A 27880-nucleotide genomic window follows, 5' to 3' on the forward strand; every position below is an offset into this window, starting at 1 on the left:
TAATATTCCAATAACACTTTATTAAAAACAAAAAATCTCACAGTTCGTTCATCGTTAAATTGTATTTTCAGCAATAAATTAAACTTCTATGGCTTCATGTATAACATTTGTAATAGTGTCCGACAACAAAAACGGCTAACACATTCAACCACACATACAGTATTCATATTTTACCATGACATTCATTTTTTTTTATAAAAAGGTAAAAATGGTTATATATTACAAACCACATATTAAAAAAAAAAAAAAATAGGCAATATATTTTGATGCCATATGTAAATGTGATCATGAGAGTGCACCATGGGTTTTGTTATTTGGCTGCTGATGATGATGATGATGAAGGTTTCCAGTCAACACTTGTTGCCTGTGACGTCCCTTTCCCACCCCATCCATATGAAACAATATGACAGCTTTTGCTGTTACTCCACGTGCATGCATACTTGTCTGTTTATTTGCATATGAAACGTGGCATTTAAAGTTGAAATAAAAGTTAAAAACAGTCACCATTCACAGCTCTTCAATTGTGTGATCAATATCTCTACTATATACATTACAACCAGAACCCCCATGTAGGTTGAAACAATATGCGATTTAATTTCTATTGCATAGTCAAAAAATATAAAGTACACTCTCTTGGGTGGATGATTTTGTGTTTTCTTCTTGCAGTCCCTCAGGGTAATTCACATCTCCACTTTTAAACATTCATCAGGCACATAATGTATGATTTGGCTTCGGACCGAAAGATTTCTCTATCTGTTGATCTGTTTGGAGATCAATGTTTGGTGTCTGTTTTTGACCAGTGTTGACTGACCTCTGTCAACTCATGGAGACTCTTGCCGTTGTTGTTGTAAAAGTTATTGTTTTGATGTTTGTGCGCGTATGCCTTCTGGTAAGCAGACGCTGTGGAAAAAAGAAAACTGAAATGTTATTTTAAGATGCATGGGAAAGTTTGTGAATGATCATGTGGTTTAATTTCATTTAGCAATTTCTGCACCACCAGAGAAACTAAACAGGATCTGTTTACATTTTGCATTAATGCATTTGTATACATTTGCATTTATGCATTTGGCAGATGCTTTTCCCCAAAAAATGACTTACAGTGCATAGACAACAACATACATTTGTATCAATATGTGCATTCAATAGGACTCAAACTCGCAACCTATTGAAATGGCAGCATCATTTTTAAGGTACAAACTTAAATAAGTTAATGAAATACGTACGATTTAAGCATGTGATTTTGGGCGTCTCCCAGTTGCCGTCCTCTCTGCATCTGATAGTGGGTACGTGTCTCTGAATGAAGCCTTTCTTGCAATGGTATCTCACCAGCGAGTTCACCTCGTAGCGTGGCTTCAAGCTGCCGTACATATGGGTGTCCTTCATGACAGGAGGCTGACCGCAGGACACTGCATGAGAGACAGATAGAGGTTAAACACAATGAGCTCACAGTCGGCAGCGAGAGACACCTGGTTGAGTTGGACGCCTCACCTGTGCCCTTCTTGCAGGTGAAGGTCAGGTGGTAATTACACGGCACATCGTTCCACTGCCCGTTTTCGTGCCAAATCATCACCACGCAGTCTTCGCCCGCAGTGAAGAAGTTGTCTGGCTGACCCTCTCTCCAGTTCTCATATTGCTACAGCACACAAAAAGAAGTCTGGTGAATTTATCAAGCATCATTTAGTGCAATATTCAGTGCACAAAAAAGGGGTGTTAGAAAACTGGTTGTGCAACACAGCAAGTGCCCACACGAGGGCGCAAATATCAAACCTATAAAGCAAAAAAGCACAAATCTGGCAGGGTTACATGGGACTTTCCTTTATAAAAAAAAGGTGGTAGGTTCTTGAAACGTAATATACTTCATTTGCAATGCATACAAGCTCTATTTGACAGGATGTGAAGATGAATTATTTATGCACATAGTATACTGTATATTAAGTGATTGCAACAAAAAACATAAATGAGCTCTCTGTACTTGTGTGGCTATTTAATGTGTAACAGTATTGCTTGTTGTACAATTTTACAAGTCAACATATTTGTAGTATGCATGTACTGTATACAGGGTGATATGCATGAAACACTTAAATGTTAATACTTTTATGTATTAATGATTTTCAAGAAAAAAAATTCTTAGTATTTTTGTCTTGTTTTCAGTAAAAATATCTAAAAATTCTTAAATTAAGATGCTTTTTCTTGATGAGCAAACTGACCCACGAAGTCTAGTTTTTAGACAAAAAATATCAAATTTAAGTGATTAAGTGATTTTAAGTGCATAAAACAAGCAAAAAAACTGCCAAATTTTCTAGATTTTTTTCTTGAATTTAGTGTTTAAGAAAAATGTTCAAGATTTTTTGCTTACCCCATTGGCAGTTTTTTTGCTTGTTTTATGCACAAAATCACTTAAATTTGATATTTTTGGTCTAAAAACACGGTTATTTTCTTGGGTTTCGCTCATCATGAAAAAAACATCTTAATTTAAGAATTTTTTGATTTTTTGCACCATCAGATTCCGAATTTTTAAATGGTTGTATCTCGGCCAAATATTATTATGTCCAATACTAACAACCCATACATCAATGGAAAGCTTATTTCAATTTATTATTCAACTCTGCTTTTAGATTATGTATTAATCTCAATAAAAAAAGTACCCTTGTGTATTTGGTATAACTCAGACTGATAGTTACCTGTAAACTACAGCAAGAAACATGATCTGAATCATTTATGTCTTGTTTTAAGTACAAATATCTGTCTTGATGAGCAAAATTTTTGTTTAAATTTAAGTGACTTTGTGCTTAAAACAAGCAAAATTCATCTACCAATAGGGTAAAAAAAATCTTTCAATAATTTTCTTGATTCTAGGAATATTCACGAACAATTTCCTTACCACATTGGCAGATTTTTTTTTTTGCTTGTTTAATTAAAGCACAAATTCACTTAAATTGTATCTTTTTTTTTTTTTTTACAAAAAACAGACTTATTTTCGCTGAAGATTTTCTAGATATTTGTACTAAAAACGAGACAAAAATACTAAGTAAGAAAGTCATTTTTTTGCATTGCTTGGTTTACAATAAGTTACCGTTGTTAGTCATTACAGCACACAGACAGCTTACTGTAGACTGAGATCAAAACACCTGCACCTGGCTGTCAAGGCATCACAGGTGTGCAGCATCACAGGTGTGCAGCTATGGAATGTAGATAATAAGGTTGAAAATGAATTTAGTCTTACCATAGGGTTTCTGTCGGTCCAGCGGAAATCATTATCAAACATTTTATCATTTAGCCCAATCCACTGGTAGTCATGTCCCAAACCTAGCATGAAAAAAAGTAAGTGAATTAGTGTTTAATTCTCCCACTGAATGCTAGAAAAATCAACTTTGAATCTTATTTAATAGATGTTTAATCATTATAATTAATGTAATTAAGCTACTTAAAGTAAGTTGATGGAGAATCATTTGAAGTGGCCCTCATTGTCCTTTCTAGATAACCTGGCTGAAGTGGTAATAGCGGGAAATTGTGTGACGCAAACAAATCGCTTTAGTGCCTCAAGCAGCTGAGGGGAGGTTTGTTTAGTTTAGAGTCAAGATCAACGTCAAGCTTTCGCAACATGACTAATGCATAGTTCAATCTGTCCTAAAAAATGGTTGCTGCACCCCATTGAGCATTGCGTGAGCACTGAAAAGGTCATGGGTTCGATACAATACTTGGGGGTTTGATTGAGCCACTAAAGCACAAGCAATAGTCCCAGTGATGTTTCTGAATATCACATTGGATGTGGTTTATTAAAGGTGCAGTGTGTAACTTTTAGAAGCATCTAATGACAGAAATGCAATATTATGTGGTGTATAAAGACCTTAAATAATGAACTGTTATGTGTTTATTACCTTAGAATGAGCCGTTTTTATCTCCACACACTGCGGGTCCCCTAACATGGAAGTGGCCATTTTGTGCCGCCATGTTTCTACAGTAGCCCTAAATGGACAAACTAGTGTAGCGCGCGTTTTGTCACTACTGTATTTTGTCTTAGACATCAACCATGTTTGTCCTGTGGTGACTATTGTAGCTTCTCTATGCATTTTGGTGAACGGTGGACTAAACTGTTGGTTGCAATTCAGAATCTCACAGCTAGATGCTGCTACACACTACACACTGCACCTTTAAATGGTAAACTTACGATTTACAAAGGTCTGCTCCTCCTGAGATAGGACGCTGGTGAGATGTCCACCCTGAATACGGCACGCTCTCTCTGCCGCTTCCCATGTACGCCGCTGTGTAAAGTACTTATAGCAGTGACTCTGAAACTTGGACCAGCCGTAGTCGCAATGCTGGGTATCTGAAAATGTGGAGGCATAAATTGAATTACATAGATAAACAAGCATGCATATAGCAAGGATGCAAAGAGGAAGATAATATCAGAGCTTAAAAAAAACCACTTTAGTGTAGACTCTAAGAAAGTCTTTTTGTAAATACTGCTGTAAATAGCAACAAAAAGCACAAAAAAAGATGTCTTGTGAGCCATTTCCATAAACAAAGTCTTTCAGATCGAGTATAAATGGGTTGTTGCGGACTGTATCGCGGACACACAGAAGCACGTCTGTTCTGAGCTCCGGCAATAATCGGGTTAACCTGGTTCTGAGAACTTTTCATTTGACGACATACAATGAATATCATCAACATTATGCTTGGACCGAAGCCCCCCAGAGACCCCGGCTCTCAGTGTGAAAGCTAAATGCAAACAATGACATCTAATGAGGGTGGAAAGAAAACAGCAGTAAAAGAGGCCAAGTAAATCATTTCAGACGCACGACCCACAGTTCTGTTTTCTTTCACTGATTGCTCTCATTTAAAGCCTCTTTTGTCCTTTGCCCTCAATATCCAGTAGATCCTTATTACAGCAGAATTGCTCTCATTATAGCAGTTAATGGACGTCAATGCGCAAAGAAGTCAAGTGCTGTAAACTGTAAAGTAAATTGCTAATGTTTTCAAACAAACTGTGAAAATTTGTTCTAGATATCTGAGATTAAGGGTGCAATCTAGATAGTAGTATAGTAACTCTTTTATCAGGTTGTAATTTAGAATTTCTGTCTGATGGGTTCTCAAACTTTTCGTCATGCCTACCCCAACCCTCCGGAAAGAAAATTTATGACAAAACAATCTCAAACTTAAAATAAACAAAACAAAACATATTAAAGGGACAAAATAGGCTCATTTTCCAGCTTCCCAAGAGTTAAATATTTGATTTTTACCAATTTGGAATCCATTCAGCTGATCTCCAGATCTGGCGCTAGCACTTTTAGCATAGCTTAGCACAGTTCATTGAATCTGATTAGACCATTAGCATCGTGCTAAAAAATAACCAAAGAGTTTTAGTATTTTTCCTATTTAAAACAGCAGGCTCAATGATATTACGCAGCGCCTGAAAATAGTTCCCCTGTTAACTTTCAATAGCAGGGGACTAATTTTTGGGCACTGCGTAATATCATTGCTGTTATGGCAGCAAAGTCCTTGGTTATTACGCCAGAATGAGAGTATTGTTCCTAGCCATATCTGCCTATAAAACTTTAAATTTTCTGTCGGTCTTAGTACACCATGTAACTACAGAAGAGTCAAGTTTTAAATACCTGTAGGAAAAATATTGAAACTATTTGGTTATTTTTTTGCATGGAGCTGGAAAAGTAGCGTATTTTCAAAAATAAATGATACGTCATGTATAATAAATTAATGTTTTTTATAAAATGTCATAAAACTGGGGCCCCCTTGGCACCATCTCGCACTCCCCAAGGGTTTGAGCACCTCTTGAATAAATTAACCCAGAATTTTTTCTATTTGACCCAACAATGAGTTAAAACATCCTAGCATTTTGGGTTGAAACAACCCATCATATGTTAAATTACAGACCAACGGGTTGGGTTCATCCCTGGGTTTGACCCAATACCTTTAAAAAAAAATGCTGGGTTGTCAAAAAAGGGACAAACCCAAACTTTGGGTTATAAGTTAAGCCATGCTGGGTTGTTTAAGCCCAAAATGCTAGGTTGTTTTTAACCCATACTGTAGGTGGGGGAAATATGGGTTTTTTTCTGGGTTTATTTAACTCAATGGCTGTTTTTTTACCTGGCTGGCATTATTTAGAATGTAAATTTTTCTTATTAATATTCATCACATTATTTCATAAAGTATTTATTACTTCTCTTGTACTAGGCCCAAAATGACTTCTCATGTACTCTCTCATAAATAAAAGAGCCGTTGATCCTCCCTTTTGTAAGAATAATTATTGGGTAAACAGTATGCTTTCATAAAGATCCTTTCATATGTGAAGAACCTTTCTGTTTCCTTCTAAGAACCTTTCTGTTTCTATCTAAGAACCTTTGACTGAATGGTTCTTTGGGGAACCAAAAATGGTTCTTCTATGGCATCGCTGTGTATTGTTTAAACTTTTAGTGACGCAACCGAAACTTACTAAAGATAAGTACAGAATCGAGTTCTGGTTTTCTGATCTTCTGAATTTGAAGCCTGAGAAAACAGATGTTCTCAGAGGTAATGTTTATGCATGTGTGTGTGTGTGGAGAAGATTAGCTCTGCTGACTAATGTCAGCAATATTTGGATGAAGCTGGAACCAATCCATTTAGGGACCAACACCCTAGTGAGCATAACGTCTAGTCCTGAGAAGGTTAATAGCGCTCTTCACAAAGCAATTTTCCAAGATGGTTCACATACGCAAGTCCTCCGATTACTTTCATTGTGGAAAACTAGAATCCTGTCACAAGAATTACTCTGACTGAGATGGAGGCGTGCGTATGGGAGTTTCTACAAAATCCCCAAAGTGGCGTAGAGATTACGGACCCTTCAAGAGGTCTGGAGTTTGACACAGTGATGTATTAAAAGATTTCAGATGCTGTCATGGAGAAGACCCTTGCGGGGGCTCTATGAATACTGGGCCCTCACCTTTCAGAGAGCGAACAACCAAGACGGGCCAAGAAACCCAGTCAAAATTAGTCCCAGACAGTCCTGCCATACTGTACGTCATCATAGCAGAGCGACTGGACTTCATTATCCTCAAACACTGCGCAATATCCACAGCCATGTGAAAAACGTTACTTAATATTTTCTCTTCTCTCTTTATAAAGGGTTATTTGTCATAATACGAGCCACAATAGAAGGTCCAAAGTGATGTTCCCATGTTTGAAGTTCTTTAAAGTAATTCAAAGGCTGTATATGCATTTAAGATGGACAATGGGCACTGACACTAAAATGAGGCTCTCAGTCCACATCAAATATATTTTGCATATGCACATATGTGTGATTTTGCAACTAACATAGGGTTTTCTTTTATCCTACACAAATTAAAAAAATACTACATATGGTTCTTCACAGCGATGCCATAGAAAAAACATTCAGTTAAAGCTTCTTAAGAGAACAATTTCTTTACATTTTATAGTCTAAAGAACACAGAGTTTATAGTTTAGTTTCCAGAGTATCACCATAACACTTAAACATCTTAGGATGAAACATGTCACAGTCCTGTCTTCCCTGTTTCCCCTGTCCAGGTCTCTTATTTTGAAATTCTGTTCTGTCTGCCATGTTTTCTATTCTTTTGTAGTTCTTTTGTTTTATTGGTCCTGGTTCATTTCCCACCTATGTATAAAAAAACCTTGTGTTCTCTTGTTCTTGTTTGATGTTATATGTTCTCCTGCCTGGTTCTCATTGTTACCTGTCTTGTTGTTTATAATTTACTTATAAAATGCTGTTGACATTTAGTGACGTTTCGGGTCTTTACGGCCCTTCCTCAGACTAACTAAAGCCTAACTATACACTGCACGATTTTTGCCCTCCTATAAGATCATTACTTTCATCACACTGTGCGACATCTATCGTTTAAACTCGGGTACGAGAGGCATGTAGACTGTACAATGATGACACGAAAGCTTCGGCGGCAGCGTCACTCGTTGCGCAACGTCACCAGCATGCGCTCGTGGTAAACAAATACCGGCGCGCACGTCGTAGCAGCAAACACACTGTGCTGTGATCATGCCGAATTTCTGACACTTTCAGAAAACTATCGTAGGCTATCTTTGGACGCAAGACCGGGAAAAAGGCCGTCTTTGAACATCTCTCATTGTACAACATAGGACCACCGATGAAGAGCCACGATCACAGAAATCGCGACGATTCTTTCACGTTGCCAATCTTTCGTCTGGGACTGCCAATAATCGTGCAGTGTATCCAGTGCTTAAGACAAAACGTCACTAAATAAAATCATGTAAATTGGGAGCTCTTCGGTGTGTGGATCTTTCCTTTGTTATTTGCTTTTATTTTCACAAATGTCACTTAAGGCATCTCATTGATATTTGAAAAAATGTATGGTCTTTCGCTGCAAAACCCACTCAGTGCATGCAAAAATCTGTACTTATTTTTTTTCCTGTCCACTATTCACTGTCCTTTCTGAAAAAAGGTAAAAGGCTCAGAAATTTCATCAATATAAGCTACTAATATATTCGTTAAACCTTCTTAAACCAGTTAAAAAAAAACTCTTGCACTTTGACGTACGTGCTCCACTGTTCATTCAATTCTTCTTCTGTGCACTTAGAGGACTTTGCTGAAAATATAACCCCAACAACGCAATATTTCTGAATGGCCTGAGGCCAGGATTATGCAGATTTGAAGCGAAAGTATTTGATGAACGTATAACATGAGAACATTCAATCAATATCATTATCAATTTTTGACTGCTTTCGAATCTGAGCTCTAGAAAAATATTTTAGCAAAAATTATATATTTCTATATTCACATTTAGATACGAGTCAAAACACAAAACTTTCAGCTGAAATATATATTAAAATGTAATTCAGAGCCTTCATTACATTAGGAGAGCAACCAAAAAAAAGTAACAACCGTACACGAATTTAGGTGTCCTTTGTCTGTGTTACCAACACACCACATATCTCTTGGTTCTTCTTATCTCATTTGAGAATAGTGTTAGAGAAGTTGTGAATCTAAAGATGTATAACTTGCGGATAGTACTGCTGTTCTATCTGTGATACAGATTTATTGTCCATGTTGCCTACAGCAGTATTGTGTTTTGACCAATATTATCCCACTTCATTCTGTATTTGCAATGATTTCATACCTTGTTCACAAAGAGCTCCAAAATAGCTGGGCAGACAGACACATGAAAACGAGTTTGGCCCATCAATGCATGTAGCTCCATTATGGCAAGGGTTTGTCTGGCATTCATCAATGTCTGCAGTTAAATAAGAAAACATGCTTGTTATATAAGCAGCAGTGGGCTAAATAGTGTCACTAAATTTTGATAATTTTCTCTACGCACCAATTTCACAATGTCCTCCGCTGAATCCCGGCATGCAGACGCAAAAGTTTCCTTTGTCAGTAGAGTAGCAAGTTCCACCATTTTCACACATATTGACCGAGCAATGAGGGAGGTCTGAAATAAGAAGCAGACATTTACAGTATTACTCTTTATGGACACTATCAAACAAAAGTAATTCGATTTTAGTAAACCTCAGAATGAGAACTGTGGTAAAGATTTCCTATACTAGACATTAAATGTAATAAGATTATGTGATACTGTACCTTGTAAATCAACACTGCTGCTCTCAAAAGTGTAGCTAACATCAGTCCAAGACTCTGGTGGACTTGTGGTAAGCTCTTTCTTTGGTTGTGGTTGTGACTCTACGAAGGAAGGACTTGCTCCATTTTCATAATCTAAATCTTCTGTGAATGGCACGGTCGTTGGAGATTTGATAGTGGTGAGAACGTCTTCGGTAACCACTTTTTCATCCAAGATCTGGACGGATTCATGCAGTCCTTCAGAAACATCTACAATGGAAGGACTGGAAACTGGAATAGATGACGTGAGAGGTTTCTCTGTGGAGTAATCATCTGGAGAATGTGCAATGTCTTTTGTCTCCTCTGTAATACGCACTAGGGTGTCTGTCTCATTCGATGCCTTAACTGAGGTGCTTGTCTCATCTGGTGTCTTCACTGTGGTTGTTGTCTCCTCTGATGTCTTCACTGAGGCTGTTGCCTCCTCTGAAGGCTGCAGTGATGGTGTTGTCTCCTCTAACATCTGCATCGTGGTGGTTGTCTCTTCTGACTTCTCTTCTAACATGTTTGTCTCCTCTGGTGTCTCCACTGAGGCTGTTGTGTCATCTGAAGTATGCACAAAAGTTGTTGTGTCTTCTGAAGTCTGCTCCAAGGTTTTTGTCTCATCTGATGGTGAAACTGAGGTTATTTCTGATTTTGTGTCCTCTGAAGTCTCCTCTAACGTGTTTGTCTCTTCTAATGTCTTCACGGTGGTTGTTGTGTCCTCTAAAGTCTGCACTGAGCTTGGCATTTCCTCTGAAGACTGCGATGAGGTTGTTGCCTCCTCTAAGGTTTTCAGTGATGGTGTTGTCTCCTCTAATGTCTTCACTAAGGTAGTTGTCTCCTCTAAAATCCACATCGAGGTGGTGGTCTCTTCTGACATCTTCACAAAGGTTTCTGTCGCCTCTGATCCTGACGACTCCACTAACGTGTCTGTCTCCTCTGGTGTCAACACTGAGGTTTTTGTCTCCTCTGTAGTCCCCACTAGGGTGTCTGTCTCATTTAATGCCTTAACTGAGCTGCTTGTCTCATCTGGTGTCTTCACTGTGGTTGTTGTCTCCTCTGGTGTCTTCACTGTGGTTGTTGTCTCCTCTAATACCTGCACTGAGTTCTTTTCCTCCTCCTCTTCTGGTGTCTGCCCTGAGCCTGTAGTATCCTCTGAAGTCTGTACTGAGGTGTTTGCCGCCTCCTCCTCTGGTGTCTTCACTGTGGTTGTTGTCTCCTCTGGTATCTTCACTGTGGTTGTTGTCTCCTGTAATACCTGCACTGAGTTCTTTTCCTCCTCCTCTTCTGGTGTCTGCCCTGAGCCTGTAGTATCCTCTGAAGTCTGTACTGAGGTGTTTTCCGCCTCCTCTTCTGGTGTCTTCACTGTGGTTGTTGTCTCCTCTGGTATCTTCACTGTAGTTGTTTTCTCCTCTGATGCCTGCACTAAGGTGTTTGCCTTCTCCTCCTCTGGTGTCTGCCCTGAGCTTGTAATATCCTCTGAAGTCTCTACTGAGGTAGTTGTCTCTCCTGAAGGTACTGCTTGGATAAGAACCGTTTCCTGTGAGGAAAATATTGCTTCAGGAGCATCAGTTGGGATTGCGGTCACTGAACTTAGGGTTGTCAACATGGGTGTCGTCTGTGTTTGAGTAGAACCAAAACTCAACAATGTCATGTCTTCTCCAGAACCCTCAAGTCCTTTTTTATCATCATCATCTGTGGCGATCTTTGTTTCTTCAGTTTGTTGAATAGGAAGAGACGCAGCAGTAGAAGCAAGGAGAGGATCCTTTGTGAACACTTCGCCCGGTCGATCGCCAGAGCCCATGTCCTCAGTAATAGTGAAAATGCTGCTTGTGTATTTTTCGATTTCAGGCACTAATAAATTACTAGTGGTCTCTTTGTCTTCGCTCTGAGATTCGTTGGTAAAGGCAGAACCTTCTTCGGAGACTCCCTCCATTTGAGGAGACAATACCACACTGGGTTCTGTAGTGGACATGGCCAAACTAATAGGCTGTTGTTTTGTCATTGTGAAGCTATGAGAAGAAAGATTAGAAGCTGGTGATGATGTTGGATCTTTCACTTCTTCAGTTGGATATAAATCTTGTCCCGAGCCATCTTCTTCAGCTGAAGTCGATCCCTCAAAATCTTCTTCATCTGGGTGCTTTTTTACATCAACAGTGCTGACTTCTGAAGATTCTGGAGTACTTTGAAATGTGGGAGAAGGTGCCTTAGTGAAGCACTCTACGTTAAATTTCTCTGTAGTCTTTTCCATTTCACCAATTTCTGTCTCATCAGTAGCCACTACATCTGGACCTTGAAATTTCCTTGTTGGGAACACATCATCCGCAGAACCTTCTGTGGTATTAAGATCTTCATCATCATCTGGCCGCATACCGGAACCACCTTCAGACATTGGCATGCTAACTGTTGCAGCCTGTGAGGACTTCTCATGGGTCGGGGATTTGGTTGTATAAAGGAGTGACTCTGTCTCGGGTATAATTTTAGAGCTTTCTGTCGTTGTGACATGGGGATCGAATGGGCTTCTCTCCGTTGAGACAGATTCCTCAATCTCAGATGTGATTCTCTCCGCCTCCTCTGTAGTCACGTCTATCTGGTAATTATGGAGGGTTTTTTCTGTTAATGTTGGAATAGCGGTTTCAAACTGGTCTCCTCTAGCCTCCTGAGTTTGTGTGTCCGGTTTCAAAGTCAGCTCGTATTTTCCATTGACGAATCTCAGTTCTGGAGTGATGTTAACAGAAGTTGTCTCGACATCTCCGCTGGTCAGAGGAGACTCATTTTCACCAGATGCAAGAGGTACTTGGGGAAAGCTCCCTGGTTGATCGATGAATTTTAGAACATCTACAATTGGAATCAGAACAGAGAAATTACATAATGCAAACAAATTTAAACTTAGTATTTTATTTAAAAAACTTTTAATAGCTTAGAAACTGCCATGATTGGCAAACTTTATAGCCTTGAAGGTTATATGTCTTTTTCCATATTCCATTTAGTGATACATCCCAAAGAGACCATAAAGTCACAGTTTTTATATTGCAAAATATGGTATAATATAAATAAAATGTCAGTCTAAAAACCTTTTTCATTTTGAAACTTTAATTTCGAACTAAAGTGATTCCAGCTACTGGCACATTAGCTGGGTTTCCATCACCCTGATTTTATGCACATTTTGAAGTATCGCATCACAAATGAATGATAGAAATGCCAAATTTCTTAATTTGCAAAAAAGTATTACACTCCCTTGAGGTGGTTTTTCACTTATGCGAAAAAGGGTTATCCATGAATAAACCCATGTGACTGATCATTTAGCTGTATCAGCTGATGTTGTCTTTCCCATTTACTGTATGCATTCAGTTTGGCAATTACAAGGTTGACTGCTAGTAAATTTATTACTTGCCCAATTGTAACTTAATGCTGTCCCATTCCTTGTTTTATTTACTGTTGGCTACTAGGTTACCAATAACACCATCATTTGCTCGAACAACTTGATGGAAACGCACCTAATTCGCATTTGTTTGTTTTTCTTTTTTTGCAAATTTTGAAGACTCGCTCCACGTTTGGATGGAAATCCAACTATTGGCTGTAATTAACACAGATCTTCAATAATAGTTTTTCCCGTGGTGCACACGCACGTAACATGGTAACCTGATCTGCAGACTGGCTGAAGTAAGGGAAAGTAATTAACTCAGTGTGATTACACCGCTGATTGATGTTTTAAGGGGCTTTGCCATTTGACCCTGGAGGTATTTGTCTGTGGCTTCAAGAGCTACGTTCTCCCTGTCTTTCTCACAGTCGACGGCCCTGATGTTTAACAAGAGCAAAATGCCCCTTTAACCGTATCAAATGGTTTAAATGGATCAACCGGTTAATGTAGATTTACTGGACCTACAAGACAGGAACACCAACTGCATCTATTTACAGAAGTTTATCAACATCATCTCTCTCTCCAGCAACACTGGGAGTCAATTAAGGTCCTGGGAAAGCGTGGAAGGCCGGTTTCCCTTCTTCTCTGGATGTGGGCAGAACCTCTGGCGTTCCTTTATTTATGGTTTATATAAAGATTTGGCACAAACCAGCCATCTATGCAAGATCCAGGTCTGATGTTTGCTTGACAGCGGTGGGCAGTTGGACACAGCCAAGCCTGACCTCACGTCGGCCAAGACCTACACTCATTTTTATCTTACCGTTTCCTAAACTCAGTCCGTCATTTACAACATGCTGCTTTGGACCAACAACAATCACAGGGGAACAATAGTGCAGCAAAAATCAAAAGGATGAAGTTTAGTATGTATGATAAGTTTTATCCTCAATTCCTTGCCTAGACACATCAGTAATGATGACCTATTTTATTGTACTGAAAACGTGATGTCTACGAAATCTAACCTGTGTGATTTGCCTTGAAAATGTCCAAAAATAAGACATTCAGATATGGACCCTGCCTCTTTGTGCTTAAAGGAAGGTCGACGGCTGACGTTGGTTTGACAAACTCAGTATGGACGACTTCTTGATTCAAACCTGGCACTATGGTGGTGGATGCTGGAATGAGCAAGTCTTCTTCAGTCGTGTTGTCCGTGGTAGTTATGTTTTCTTTATAAACGATGGCTGGTCTTTCTGGATCGATAACAAACCCTGGCACGGTAGAAAGCTCAGTGACAGAAGTGTCCACGTCTACGCTGCTGGCCTCAGAGCCACTGAATTCCACATAAGGAGTCTCCAATGGTTCATCCCCTGTGGTGGGCTGACTGGGTATAGAGAATGGTGAATCTGAATAAGGAGATAAAGGTACTGACTGTACCAAAGAGTCATCTTTATCTTCATAGTCACTGAGTGGTGTTGTCACATCCCAAGTTTCCTCATTTTCAGACGGTGCAACTGTGACTTTTAAAGTGGTGAGTGTGTCACGTGGAGCCATGCTTGTTGAGAACATGGATGGCGGCTCTTCTGTGAAATCATGGGTCTGAAAAGGTGTCTCCTTTACGATGGAGATCGGAGGGGTTTCGGGGGTCAGAGCTGTGGTGGGCACAAATGTGGAGACAGTTGTGGGCACAGTTGTGGGTTCCCTCGCTGAAAGAAATTGAAAGGTGGAAAGATGTTACATTTTGAGGAAAACTGTGCCTAATAAACTTAATCAATTAGCATCACAAACCAAACAGAAAGTTTTACCCAAATTCCAACTTGGTTGGTTCAAATCTTGAACAGTCAGCGTAATGTTTTAAACGAGCCGAGACTCATAATCTCTCCACAATATACAGTACTGTGATAAGTCGACTAAAATAAGAAAACGGTACAGTAGTTTATCCAAAAAAGGGAGCAAGCCGTGTTTTAACGTTGACTGTGTTAAGTCTAATCACTGCCAGTACAGTCAAGATAATCGAGTCAATAATGCCAACAATAGCAAAACAGTCTAAGCATTTCTTTGGATATTTTGGCTCGTAATGAGTTATTTTAGGAAAATGACGTGCTATGACAGGGTAAAGCTTGACAGTTTATATCTGTTTTGAAACTCTAGTTTCCTTTCCAGAGCTTTTTTGGCTAGATCACATTTCTTCCGACCAATTGTTTTGACTCTGTCGCGTAGGTAAATAATCTATAATAAAATCAAGGTTTTGGAAAGCGAGTTTGAAAGCAGGGCTCCACACTAACATTTTTCACTAGTAGCAAATTGGCCCCCAACTGAAAATTTTAGGGGCACAACCAAAAAATATAGGGGCACAAACTGTAAATCAACATGCTAATCAAATAATCACATTTCTACAAATTTCCACTGTATAACTATTAAATACTTTGATGATAGATGCATTAAGTACAATGTGTTGTTTCAAATTTAGTGTCACATCACAAAAAAAAGGTCAAATTTACTGGTCGCACATGTGCGACTGGATGTAAAATTCAGTGGCACACTCTCAAATTTTGGTGGCAGTCTGGAGCCCTGGAAAGTCATCGGTTTCTCACAAATGATAAATCAAATCCTTAAAACTTCTGTTCACGTGCATAAAAACTTTTTTATCGACCGGTTTTAATTTGGTCCAGTAAGGCAGTGGTTCTCAAACTTTTTGGCGTGTGCCCCTTCCCATGTATTGGGTACATCCCTTCTCTTCCCCCCAAACAAAATTTATGACATGAAACAATCTCAAACTTAGAATAAACATATTAAATGATACATTATAGTGCTGTGCCTTATTTTTCTGAGGCTTAACTAAACAGAATTTATGATAAATTCATGTATTTATAAAACTGGGGCCCCCTGGCACCATCTCGCGCCCCCAGTTTGAGAAGCACTGAGTTAAAGAGAGTATAATGTTAACTCATTTTTGTTCATGCACGTATATCTGCTGGGCTCTCACAGACCTGTTGATGGCTTTCCAAAGATCTCAACACTACAGCAAACCCATTCATGACATCATGTATGGCAGTCGGCCATCGGCTGCACAACACTCTTATATCAATACTTGGAACATACACAGTGAGATTTAAAAGCTTGGGAACACAAGTAATATGAATTCTGTTAAATAATAATTTAAAAAAGTTTTATTAAAATGTACCATTCGGACTTCAAAATATCAGTATTTGGTTTCATTTATTTTATTATTTGGTATCGTATATCTTACCGTACCAAACGCAGTAAGGAAAGCATGGTGCCAAAGTAAGTATCATAAATTTGCTTAAATGTGATTGGCGGCCCTGTTTTACACCAAAATTCCCAAACTTTATTTCCAAATGTTCAATCTGGTCCAGACGTTTGGACCTCACCGTACATATTTTAGCAATTAACACGGGTAAGTGTTGACATGCCGTGTGCGACGATAATGAAAACTTTAATTGTTCTCTGTTTAGGGCTGTTTACGGCGTTTGCTCATTCGTTGTCCGTCTGTGTCTTAAAAACTGAATAATGCTTAAGATATGCAGAGCATTTTGGGTAGACAAAGGTCCACACCCTCTCTCTTTCTATCTCCTTCTCCATCATTCCCAGTACTTTCTTTCACTTTATATTTTCCCTTCCTTCATCCATACGTCCATCTTCGAACCTCACAACAAAACTATAGAGGCAAACCATTTCTGTCTAATAGTCCCGGGCTCAATATTTTGACAGCCAGCCAGCTGTTTTACATTAGGGATGTGTCCTCTTTTCTCGACAGTCATTACTGATTTAAAACACAAGGCATCTTTTTTTCCCCTTATAAACTCCCAGTGTTTTCGAAACAGCACCGCGTCCCCCCACAAGTCCTTGTTTGTATATGATAGAGGGGCACTCTTGCCTTCCGCTCTTTTTCTCTGGCCTACCCCGAGTGATTTTGTTTGTTTTGCGGTACTCTGCGGTAAAAGCTCATTTAAGTGAAGTGCTTCAAGACCCGTTTCATGAAACAGGCCGCGGCTAACAGGAAAGCCACGAATTCCCCCGAGACGGGGGCGAACAGGAGATACTTGATGTAAAATCGGATTAAAAGCACGTCAAATGCTGATTTTGTGTGGCCTGTTTCCATTTTGCTTCTGAGGTTGTGCAGACAGCGTGTTTAAACAAACCCCAGCAGGACAGTTACAGGGTTCAAAGGCCGTAGTCACGCGTTGACCGGAAAAAGGGTCAGTTGATTTGTCATGTTAAGGCACAGATTTGAGCGAGACTTAGGGTAGACGTTTAGCAGCTGAGGGGTTGAAATCTGAGGATGCCCAGGAGAGAAAAACTTGTTTCCACCCAGCTCGTTTAAATGGGGGAAAGGTCTGCATTGAGCCTGTAACTCACATCTGTTATGATATCACAGCTAAACAGACACCTCCCTATCTGACAAAATAATACTGTGAGAAAAATCTCCTCAAACGTATTTCTTTTAACATAAAACAATACCAAATAATGTTTTAATATCTATAAATAAAATTTAATTCACACAATATAAAAATACTTCCTGACATGACATCTAAGATGTTTGTGAGAAAAAAATAATATTTTGAGCTTATAGCAATCAATATGTTGCTTATCCATGGCAACATGCAGATCCCAGTTGCGGTAAAATTCAAATATTGCGGCAGAGTAATAACTTTGAATCTCATTTGTTCCTATATATCATGACGAAACACACATACCACAACTAGTCACAAGACCCACGAGAATAAGTGAGATTCGTGGTTATCGCTGTGCCACCATATCTGATTATAATTTAATACGCTGATCTACATTATCATGAATAATAATAATCATGCAATGTATTGCTCGCTAAATATGAGAATTTGAAAATGAGAATAAAAAAACAATGGGCACTGTTCCGGGAAAAGATCATTTACAGAGTATTTCCTTATCAGCATATTGTTTTCAAATATTTTTAAAAAATACGAAAAAATTGTCGAGCGAATGTGGTTTGGTAAGGTTAGCTTTAAGGTTTCTACTTAATGCATGTAGAGTTAAAAAATCATAAAAGATGTGTTTATTTGTGAAGATTATATCTTGATGGATGAAAGGTGTAAAGGGGATCGCACACCGGCCGCGCCCATGTTAGCCTACAAAAATACGTCAACAATTTTCATATTCGGATAAACTATTCAAATTTTAGGCCATTTTGGTTTTTCTGCATTTTTTTGACAATTTCACACTTCCCCTTTAAGGGCTCATTATAATTGTGCAAAACTTTTGTTGTGCTACGCGTCAGTTTTCATATATACTTCTGCGTCGCAAACTGAAATGCCTATGAAGAAATGCGATGCAGATTTTTTTTTGTTTCAGATTTTTGTTTACCTGACGGGAGGGGTTTTTGTGGACGAATCACAGTGCTTGCGGTCTGCGTAGAACAAACGTGTTGTTACATTTTTGGCGAGGTGCCCGTCAGGCTACGCAAAACCTATGGCGTAGAACCTATGCACGACTGTAAATTACACTTTAAAGGTGCAGTCAGTGCCGGCCGGAGACTTCTTTTTCGAGGGCGCACGATGCGAAGTTCATCACAACATGTATGTAGCCCATCATGGGTGTGGTTCGTCATTTCAAAATATGTGTTTGGCGCGTCAAGGGAACCTATGTGCATCACTTGTCTTGTCAAAATAAGTGCCTGCTGCACATACGTCTAAGGAATTTATGATAAAAGTGACGCTTGTGTTTGCCAGATCAGAGTTTAGTGTTAAGGGAGTGTCTTGCGTGTATTTTGTGAACATTAGTGTCTCTTTTATCATAAACGGTTTCGATGTGTGTGCAGCAAGCACTTATTTTGACAAGACATGTGATGCACATGGTTCACATGACACATATTTTGAAAACACGAGCAACACACATGACACCTCGAACACATATTTTGAATTTGCGCCCCTAAAAAGAGAAGTCACCAGCCGCCACTGGGTGCAATGTGGGACTTTTAGCGGCATCTAGTGGTGAGAATTGCAACCAACGGCTCAGTCCGCAGCTCACCTCCCCATTTTCGAAAGGGATAGTTAAGCTATGGTAGCCGGCACACGACAAACACGTCATCGTCTGAGACAACGTAGTGACAGAATGCGCTATGTAGAGCAGTTTGTCCGTTTAGGGCTACTGTAGAAACATGACGGTACAAAATGGCGACTTCCATGTAAGGGGACACGTGATGTATGTAGATATAAATGGCTCATACTAAGGTAATAAAAACAATAAAGTTCCTTATGTAAGGTCTTTATACACCACTGATAATATAGTTATGTAGATTATATTGCATTTCTGTCAAGAGATCCTCCTAAAAGTTGCACAATGCACCTTTAATTTCTTATTGTCCTGTACATAATATATACAGTACTGTATTGTATTTTATAACTTTAAAGCAACACTATGTAGTTTTTTTACCTTTAAATAATGTCTCTAAAATTATTTCAGTGATAGAACAACTTTTAACTGGACAAATTGTACCGTTGCTGCAACCTGAGCAACCTCCTAGCTGCTACAAGCACACTCTGAAAGTGGCGGTGGAGGGTAGGAAACACAGCCCTGCCCCTCCCCCTGCCTGCAGAAGAGTGTCTGATACCAGGCACTGTTGCGCTTTTCAACCACATGGGGGAGCTGTAAGTCATTTTTACATGGAAACTACATAGTGTTGCTTTAAATGTGGCTCATTCAATCAGATTTAAAAGTTAGAACAATCCTTTAAATATCAATTAAGATCAAGTTCATTTTACAGTGAAGGTATACCTTACCTTTAAAGCAAAAAGCTCTAAGCTTCTCACTCGGTAATGGAAATCCTGTCTGGTTGAGGTGGCGGTACAAAGTCCTTACGCCCACCTGTCCTTTGCCGCACTGCATTCTGGGTACAGAGACAGGATAGCGTGCGCTGCCGTCAGACAGCCAGCCGTAGTCGCAGCGGTCCATGCCTTCCCTCCAGGCTGCGTGCAAATGACCTGGAGATGCCAAAACTGCATCCTCTCTCTCGCACGCCTCTCTGGCTTCATCCAGAGTCATCTTAGCATCACCAGGAGCGAAGAACACTTCACCTGAGGTCACACATACAATAACATCATTAGGAAATGCATTCGCTAACATGAACTAACAATGAACAATACTTTGTAAAGTAAGGGATAATGTACTAAGGGATGCCTGTATATTAACCTGCGTATTACACAGCTATTTACCTCATACGTAAGGAGCATTAAATACTGATTTGAAATATTTTATGAGCTCATTTTTAACAAATGCAGACCTTTCGCCAAAGACCATTTCAGTTTAGACTAAGGTTCAATTTTAATTAACAGGTTATATTTAAAGTCATCTCTCTATGTAGATAAAAAGGTTATCATATCAGACTGCATTTTCTCAGTATCTGATATCTAAACTTACCTTGAAGTGTCCCAGCATAGCAGTACACATCATACGTTTCTGTTGGATCTCTGATTCCGTATGTTTTAACTCCTGGCTTCATTATCATATCTCCATGGCAACCTTCCCTTGGCCTCGTTATCGGGTATCTGCCAGGAACAATCCGAGATGCGGTTGTCATATCAACAGTAATGATGGCATGTTAACCTAACACAAGAGATCAGATCGTGTGTAGCTTAAAAATTCACCTGACAGTTTGGTCCGCCAGCCAGCCGGCGTCGCACTGGTCGAACCCGTCCTCGTAAGCCGCATATAGCTGCTCAAAGGTGGCAATGGTCGCGCCCACATCAGTGCAGGTCTGCTTGGCGCTTTCGAAATCTAATGTGTAGCGACTGCTGTTGGCACGGTAATGAAATACAACACCTGTGAAGACACGCGAGAAACAACAAAGTTAATATTTTTGAACCAAAAGCAATTAATGAAGCTTACTTTAAATCATACATTGTCAGAAAAAATGGTCCCTACTGGTGCAGTACCAAAAAGTATACATTTGCACCTAAATAGTGCATATTTGTACATCAAAGTTAGATATTGGTACCAAATGTATCTTTATACATAAATTAGGACCTTTATGTGCCCCAGTGACAGCTTGGGACCATTTTTCTCACAATGTATATGTATGTTTTTGAAATAAACGCTTCACAATCCTATCAAACCATGGCATGGATTAAATGTGACAATTATATAGTCTTTCTAGGAAGTTCGATTTCTGATCTTTTCGAATTTGGGATCACATGTTCACTAAAGATTTGGTTTAAACATAAAGGACTTCTAAAGCGTTCCCATCCTAATTTGCTAGATTTGAGGGCTGCCTTTGTACAGGCCACTAAAATTGGCACAACATGAAGCCATTGTGTGGCAAAATTGAAAGATCATTGTATTGTTGAGCTGTTTGGGGATCTGTTGTGTCCAAAACAGACGACGATTAGAATAACAATCACTTTTACAGCATTACAAAGCACTTTCATCCAATCCAAACCTTTCATATCACTAACACACTGTTTTAACTCATTTACTTTAATGCATTTTATCTAAAGCAACTAACAGCGCAAGGTATAAACTTATCAGTTTGTGTGTTTCTGTGTGATTCCAACCCATGGCCTTGACATTGCACCATGGCATAAAAGTTACAAGTATCTAAACTAAACAGCTAGAAGAACCATTTGTGACCACAAACCAGTCATAAGTTGCACGGGTATACTTGTAGCAATAGCCAACAATACATTGCATGAGTCAAAATGATTGATTTTTAATGCCAAAAATCATTAAGAAGCTAAAATACACCCTTATGACTGGTTTTGTGGCCCAGGGTGACATTTTTGGTTACTTGAAGGGACACTAAAATGCAAGCCAAAACCAAAGCTCGGGTCTTAGGAGGTTAAAGTACAATTCAGTTCAAAGTTCTTCGAAAAACCAATTTTTTATACTTTTTATAATTTTTCCAAACTTTTTTGTTCTTAATGAAACCATTCATCCAAAAATGTAGCAAGCACCTTTATTTTTAAGAGTATAAGGCTTTTGTCTGCCAAACCACTATAGTTTCACAGACAAGGGTGTTTAGTATTGGTTTGGTAAAAAATTCATTTTCGTTTTTGCTCTTTTTAGGATTTAAGTGAGTAAATGAATTTGATTTGCCAAACCCTTAAACATACCATGCAGTCTGGCTCTGTTACATCTCCTTATATGGGTATCTCCAGCCTTTTTTAAGGTACATTAGCAATGTTTCTGGCCGAGCAGCAGCAGTTTCTGAAAACTCTTTGCTCGCTGGGATGGCAGCGTGTTGTCGGCACGCCGCTTCTCTTGAGTACCAATCAACGCTGCCCAGACCCAACAAAGAGCATTGAGTGTATTTGGCAGGACGGCACGCGGCTCTCTAATGGCCTATGAACACTCCAACTGCACACCTGAGCCAGCTGAACTCATGCATGTACTGCATAACTTATGGTAGTAAACCTGAGACAGATCTTTTGCATTGGACAGTTCACCCCCCAAAAAATACTTGTATACATTTCTTTGTTCTGTTGAACACAAAGGAAGATATTTTGAAGAATGTAAATAACCAAACAGATCTGGGGCACCATTCACTTCCATAGTATTAATTTTTTTCTACTATGGAAGTCAATGGTGCCCCAGATCAGCTTTGTTACAATTATATTACAATCACAGATTTGGAACAACTTGAGGGTGAGTAAATGATAATTTTTTATTTTTGGGTGAACTATCCCTTTAAGTTGTAGTTTAATGCAAAAATTGTGGTTAGTTTCAGAGATTTACATTGGAATGTTGTATATGTTAACTCAAGTAATGTTTAGGTCTTGCGGTATAGTTTCAAAACAGTTTATTTTAACTTTTATTGCATTGCCCCATTACTTTATTATAAGTGCATTACTGTCACTGGAGTAGAAATATTTTTTTGTAGTTGTCAACACAGTGCCAGATGTTTAAAGCATACATTTAATATATATGTCAGTTTCGAAATGTATATAAAAGTTATTATGTTTACTTCAAATAGAATTACTATTTCCCCCCTATTTAAGAAATAAAAAATACAAATAATGAATTATTCCCGGCTAATATTTTAAAACACAATAAGGCCTTGTTGACAGTTTGACACGATTCCAAACTCTGAAAGTTATTTTCCAGACACTATGGAAAAATCTATTCCCTCTTTTCTCCTCACTGGGACACCGATCCGTTTTGGCTTCTCTAACTAATGACATCATCATATGTGCTTACAAGAGTACGAGCGCAGCACATCTGACATGCGTTGATGAATGTTTTTGCCAATGGGAACATTATGAATGCCATTCGCCAAGCATTATACCTCTGTATTGTGACATATTTTGGAGAGAACCGAATATTGAACGAGTGGAAATGTAGGTCAGGACTCTATTGGGAATTGATTGGATTGTGAAAAGTGGGCGTTACAAAAGAAAAACTTGATGACATCTTTAAAAAAGGTACAGTCATTTAAGCTTATACCCCTAAAGTAAGCATGCTTCTAATCTCAACAAAGAAACACTAACCGCTGACACCCAGGGTGACCAAAGCTTGAGTGTCCTCAATGCCACGAATAACCTCACAGCGGAAGTCGCCTGCATCACTGGCCCTGAGCTTCCCGATGGTCAGAGACGCGTCGCCCACATCCTCGGGGTGGCTGGGCACCGATACCCTTCCATTGAATTCTGGTGCGATCTTGATGTACCCATTCTTGGCCACCACTACAATGATTTCCTTTTCCCCATCCACTTTAGTCCACTTGATACGAAGTTGGTCCTGATGGGATGGCGTGGATGCTGCGGGGGTGCTGTGAGTGCCAGCGGGTTGAGGTAGGATGGAGAAATGGCAGGGCAGAACCACCTGCTCCGCCAAAGACCCCCGAACCGGCTGAGTTTTCTCCACCCTCATCCTACGTGCTGGGTCTGTGAAGAAAGAAAGTTGATGGATGCTTTGCACAGCTGGCATTTGTTTACAGACACATCATATGATCTCAGAGGCAGATCTTCTTTTGTAAGCTTTTACAAACAGTCGTAAAACACAACAGCGTTACAGTCCCAGAGCGACACCCGACTCAACAACAGTGATCTTTGTGGGTGTTCCTATAAATGTGAGTACAATTTGACATTTATAAGCATTGACACTGAACAGAATTGCTTAATGAGCATCTGTGTGACTCAAATGAGAGTCACCGTTTTTGGGTGTGTCCTTTAAAATGCAAATGAGCTGATCTCTGCACTAAATGGCAGTGCCGTGGTTGGATAGTGCAGATTAAGGGGCGGTATTATTATAATAACATCCCCTTCTGACATCACAAGGGGAGCCAGATTTTCACATTTTCTAAGTTCATAGAAGCACTGGGGACCCAATTATAGCACTTAAACATGGAAAAAGTCAGATTTTCATGATATGTCTCATTTAAAGGGCGTGTTTCTTTTTTTTACTCACCGATAATGGTTTTATTCTTTACAACACAATGGTAAAACCATGATTTGATGTTTGATATTGAAATTCACATACAAGTGTTATTACACTCTAAACAACGCTGGGTTATATTTTTTTAAGAGACGAACTCAACCCATTATTTTCTGGGATTATTGAACCCAGTGGCTGGTTTTTGATCCAATGCTGGGTTGAAAATAACCCATTTTTAGTGTAGGGGAGAGTGTAATGCATGGGACATTTCAAGGTGCACTATGTAAATTTTAGCGGCATCTAGTGGTGAGGTTGCGAATCGCAACCAATGGCTCAGTCCACTGCTCACCCCTCGCTTTTCAAACACATAGACAATCTACGGTAGCCGCCACCGGACAAACATGCCATCGTATGAGACAACTCAGTCCTAAAAACACTTTGTCCGTTAAGGGCTTCTGTAGAAACATGGCGGCACAAAATGGCGACTTCCATGTAAGGGGACCCTCAGTTTATGTAGATGAAGACGTCTCATTTTTAGGTAATGTTCATTATAAAAAGGTCTTTATACACCCCTGATCATATAGTTTTGTATATTATTTTGCATTTCTGTCAAGAGATCCTTCTAAAAATTACACACTGCACCTTTAAGTGATTTAGGGGCGGTGTCCCGGACAGGGATTAGACTAGTTCTATACTAAAATAAATGTAAGAGCTGTCCAAACTGAAAACTAGGGCTGGGCAAAAAAAAAAAATATTTTTCGATTAATCGTTTTTTTAAACGTGGTCGATTAAAAATCGATTCTCAAAGAGCAGAATCGATTTTTTTTTTCATATTTATTTCCGCAAACATTGAATAGAGGTATGGAAGCATTTTAGATTTCGCAAGCAAGATGTGTTGTGGCTTTTAATTTCTTTTTATTAATTACCCACTTGTAAACTGCTGTTCACTGTTCTTTTTTATTAATATAGTATTTGTATTAAATCTATATTCATTGAGTTGAATCGAGAATCAAGTATAAAAACCTACCTAAGAACCGGAATCGAAAATTTAATCGAGAATCGAAATCGAATCGATTTGATAGCTTGTGAATCGAAATTGAATCAATCTGGAACATCTGAATCGATACCCAGCCCTACTGAAAACAACTTGCCCCCACAACTTAAAATACATCAGTGTCCCTTGTTTTTAGTAAGGCATGTTTGTAAAAGGGGACATATCATGAAAATCTGACTTTTTCTATGTTTAAGTGCGATAAGTGTGTCCCCAGTGCTTCTATCAATCTATAAAATGTGTAAAAGATCAACCCAGTAACTTCGTTTTAATAAACCATTCTCTGCTAACGTGAAAAAATAGCTCATTGAAATTTGTCTCCCCCTGTGATGTCAGAAGGGGATAATAACGCCCCTTAATCTGCACTATCCAACCACGGCACTGCTATTTAGTGCAGATAGAAAGAGAGGGGGGGGGAGAGAAAATAATAATTGACAGCAAAATTTAGTTTCAATTTCAACAAACCACCATTATGGCAATCAATGTTTGAATTTCATCAGCTCATTTGCATTTTAAAGGACACACCCCAAAACGGCACATTTTTGCTCACACCTACAAAGTGGCAATTTAAATAGGTTTTAATAAATTATCTATATGGTATTTTGAGCTTAAACTTAACATGCGTACTTTGGGGACACCAAAGATTTATTTGACAAGGTCCTGGTTTAAGATAATAACTGTCTGGGAAACCACCCTTTAATGTTTAAAACTGTGATTAAAGACAAAACATTCAAAAATAGCATGCAGTACTTGTCATCCTCCTCGATGTCATTAGCTATAAACATGATTTAGTTAACTGATTGGCAGTCAGTTTACATTGATTACTCAGATTAAATTCATTTGAGTAATTCATTTGAAAGAAATGGATAAAACTCACCATCCTGAGACACAGCACTGCAGACACAGACTAACCAGAGGATGTGTTTAATGTCCAGTAACATCTCGAATCTGTAAAGAAAGAAGATGATTATATTGCAGTCCTAAATGTGGGCTCAGTCTCAGGATGTTTTGTTCCAATCTTGAAACACCCCTTCTCTATTTTTTGCACTACACTGGGTTGTTTCAATCCATGGTTGGGTTAAATATGAAGTTTAAAAACCATATTTTCTCCAACAATGGATTAAAACAACCCAACATTTTTAAAATGCATTGTCTCCCCTCACAAATGAACAATATATCGCTTTAATAAAGCATGACTCTTCCTGAATGCTTCATTCTTAGTTAAGTTAAACACAATAAATGTCCCATTAATATGACAAGATCTCTGATCTGGAAGATCTTTGTGTGACAGCTGAGGTCTTTGAAGACTGACAGTGTCTATACACGCCCTTGTAGCCTATAATACACACCATTAAACACTAGAGAGCGATACATAAAACATCTTGCAATGATGAGAGCAATCAGACCAAACCTAATTGAATATAAAGCTTATCTAAATAGTGGCACCATTGATATCAGTTCTCCGCGTAAAAGGCAGTATGGACATTAAATAGACAATAAGATAAGATAATAATGTCATACAGTCATGCCAAACGCATCAGCATTGTAGTGTTATAACAAAGGGTTGAGGTGACCACGAGCTCAACTAAGAAACAAAGAGATGCTTAAAGGTAAATCTTTTATTCAATATCATTCAATAATAAAGATTCGGATCACTAAGATGCGATGTAGGCTACTGTATATAAAGTACAATAAATGATCACCATATGAAATTAGACAAAAGGCAGCACAACAAAGAGGTACAATAATAATACTTACTGTATTGTTATGTTTGCCCGGCAGACAATCTTCACTTCGGCTTCCCCAAATTTAGGAGGTTCCTGCAAAAACGAGCAAGTATCTCTGATGCTCCAGCACCAGTGAACAACCTCAGTGCTTTTACTTCCACTGGTGCCAACGAAAAGAACGGAGACATGAGCCGGCAGCAAGTTCAAATTGCATGTCCACCCACGATTTCGTCAGTTACCATAGGAGGAGCAGAAAGTGCCCACCCAAAACGAATCTGATCCATTCCTGTAGAAGAACAGCTGTGATGCTTCTCTGAATCTTTAGTCTTGCATCACAGACCAAACGAGCACGAGCGAGCGTCTTATTCAGTATTTAAAGACAATTCATGAGCAGCCTACAGTAAGAGACCGCTAACGTATATAAATGCGGAGGTTCGTGGAAAATTGCGCGCAAAACGGTTTGCAGTAATATCAAAGTAAAACGCGCGTATCTTCTTAACAAAACGTTTCATACAGTTCCCAAGTGAAAAAATTACTTATTTCAAGCACAAAACCCTCGCAGCTTCGGGACGCGTGGTCGTGCGTAAAAGCGCATCTGCGGGTCAGCATCTGCGAGTGCGCACTGATAATCAGTCCACGAGAAGGTGATGATAGAGTAACAAGGTTATTAAGGGGTGTGAAGGTGACCAAATTAGTCTTTAAATGTGACCTGGCCAACCCTGGATGCTTACAGGGGCTTGCCTGAGCTTTTACATGTGGGGAGAAGGTACCGTTATCTTTTA

The 27880-nt window shown here is 39.1% G+C and overlaps 1 protein-coding gene across 2 annotated transcripts; it reads right to left on the bottom strand.

Annotated features, from left to right (window-relative positions):
* Positions 1-27311, bottom strand: vcanb (versican b). Of its 2 annotated transcripts, none has more exons than XM_065262251.2 (15): positions 27130-27311; positions 26249-26319; positions 23435-23830; positions 20597-20771; positions 20370-20497; positions 19733-20026; positions 13979-14659; positions 9584-12436; positions 9321-9434; positions 9120-9233; positions 4169-4327; positions 3224-3306; positions 1489-1633; positions 1224-1406; positions 1-900 (listed from the first exon to the last, which is right to left on the bottom strand). In XM_065262251.2, exons 2-15 carry the CDS (start codon positions 26310-26312, stop codon positions 773-775), a joined length of 5517 nt encoding a protein of 1838 aa, XP_065118323.1. In that variant the 5' UTR covers positions 26313-26319; positions 27130-27311; the 3' UTR covers positions 1-772. The 2 variants fall into 2 exon arrangements, with proteins under 2 accessions (XP_065118323.1, XP_065118331.1); XM_065262259.2 differs by having other exon boundaries at positions 14111-14659; positions 27130-27309.
* Between the last annotated feature and the right edge of the window lie 569 nt (positions 27312-27880).

This window comes from Paramisgurnus dabryanus, chromosome 10 (assembly GCF_030506205.2).
Source record: "Paramisgurnus dabryanus chromosome 10, PD_genome_1.1, whole genome shotgun sequence".
Lineage (NCBI taxonomy): Eukaryota > Metazoa > Chordata > Actinopteri > Cypriniformes > Cobitidae > Paramisgurnus > Paramisgurnus dabryanus.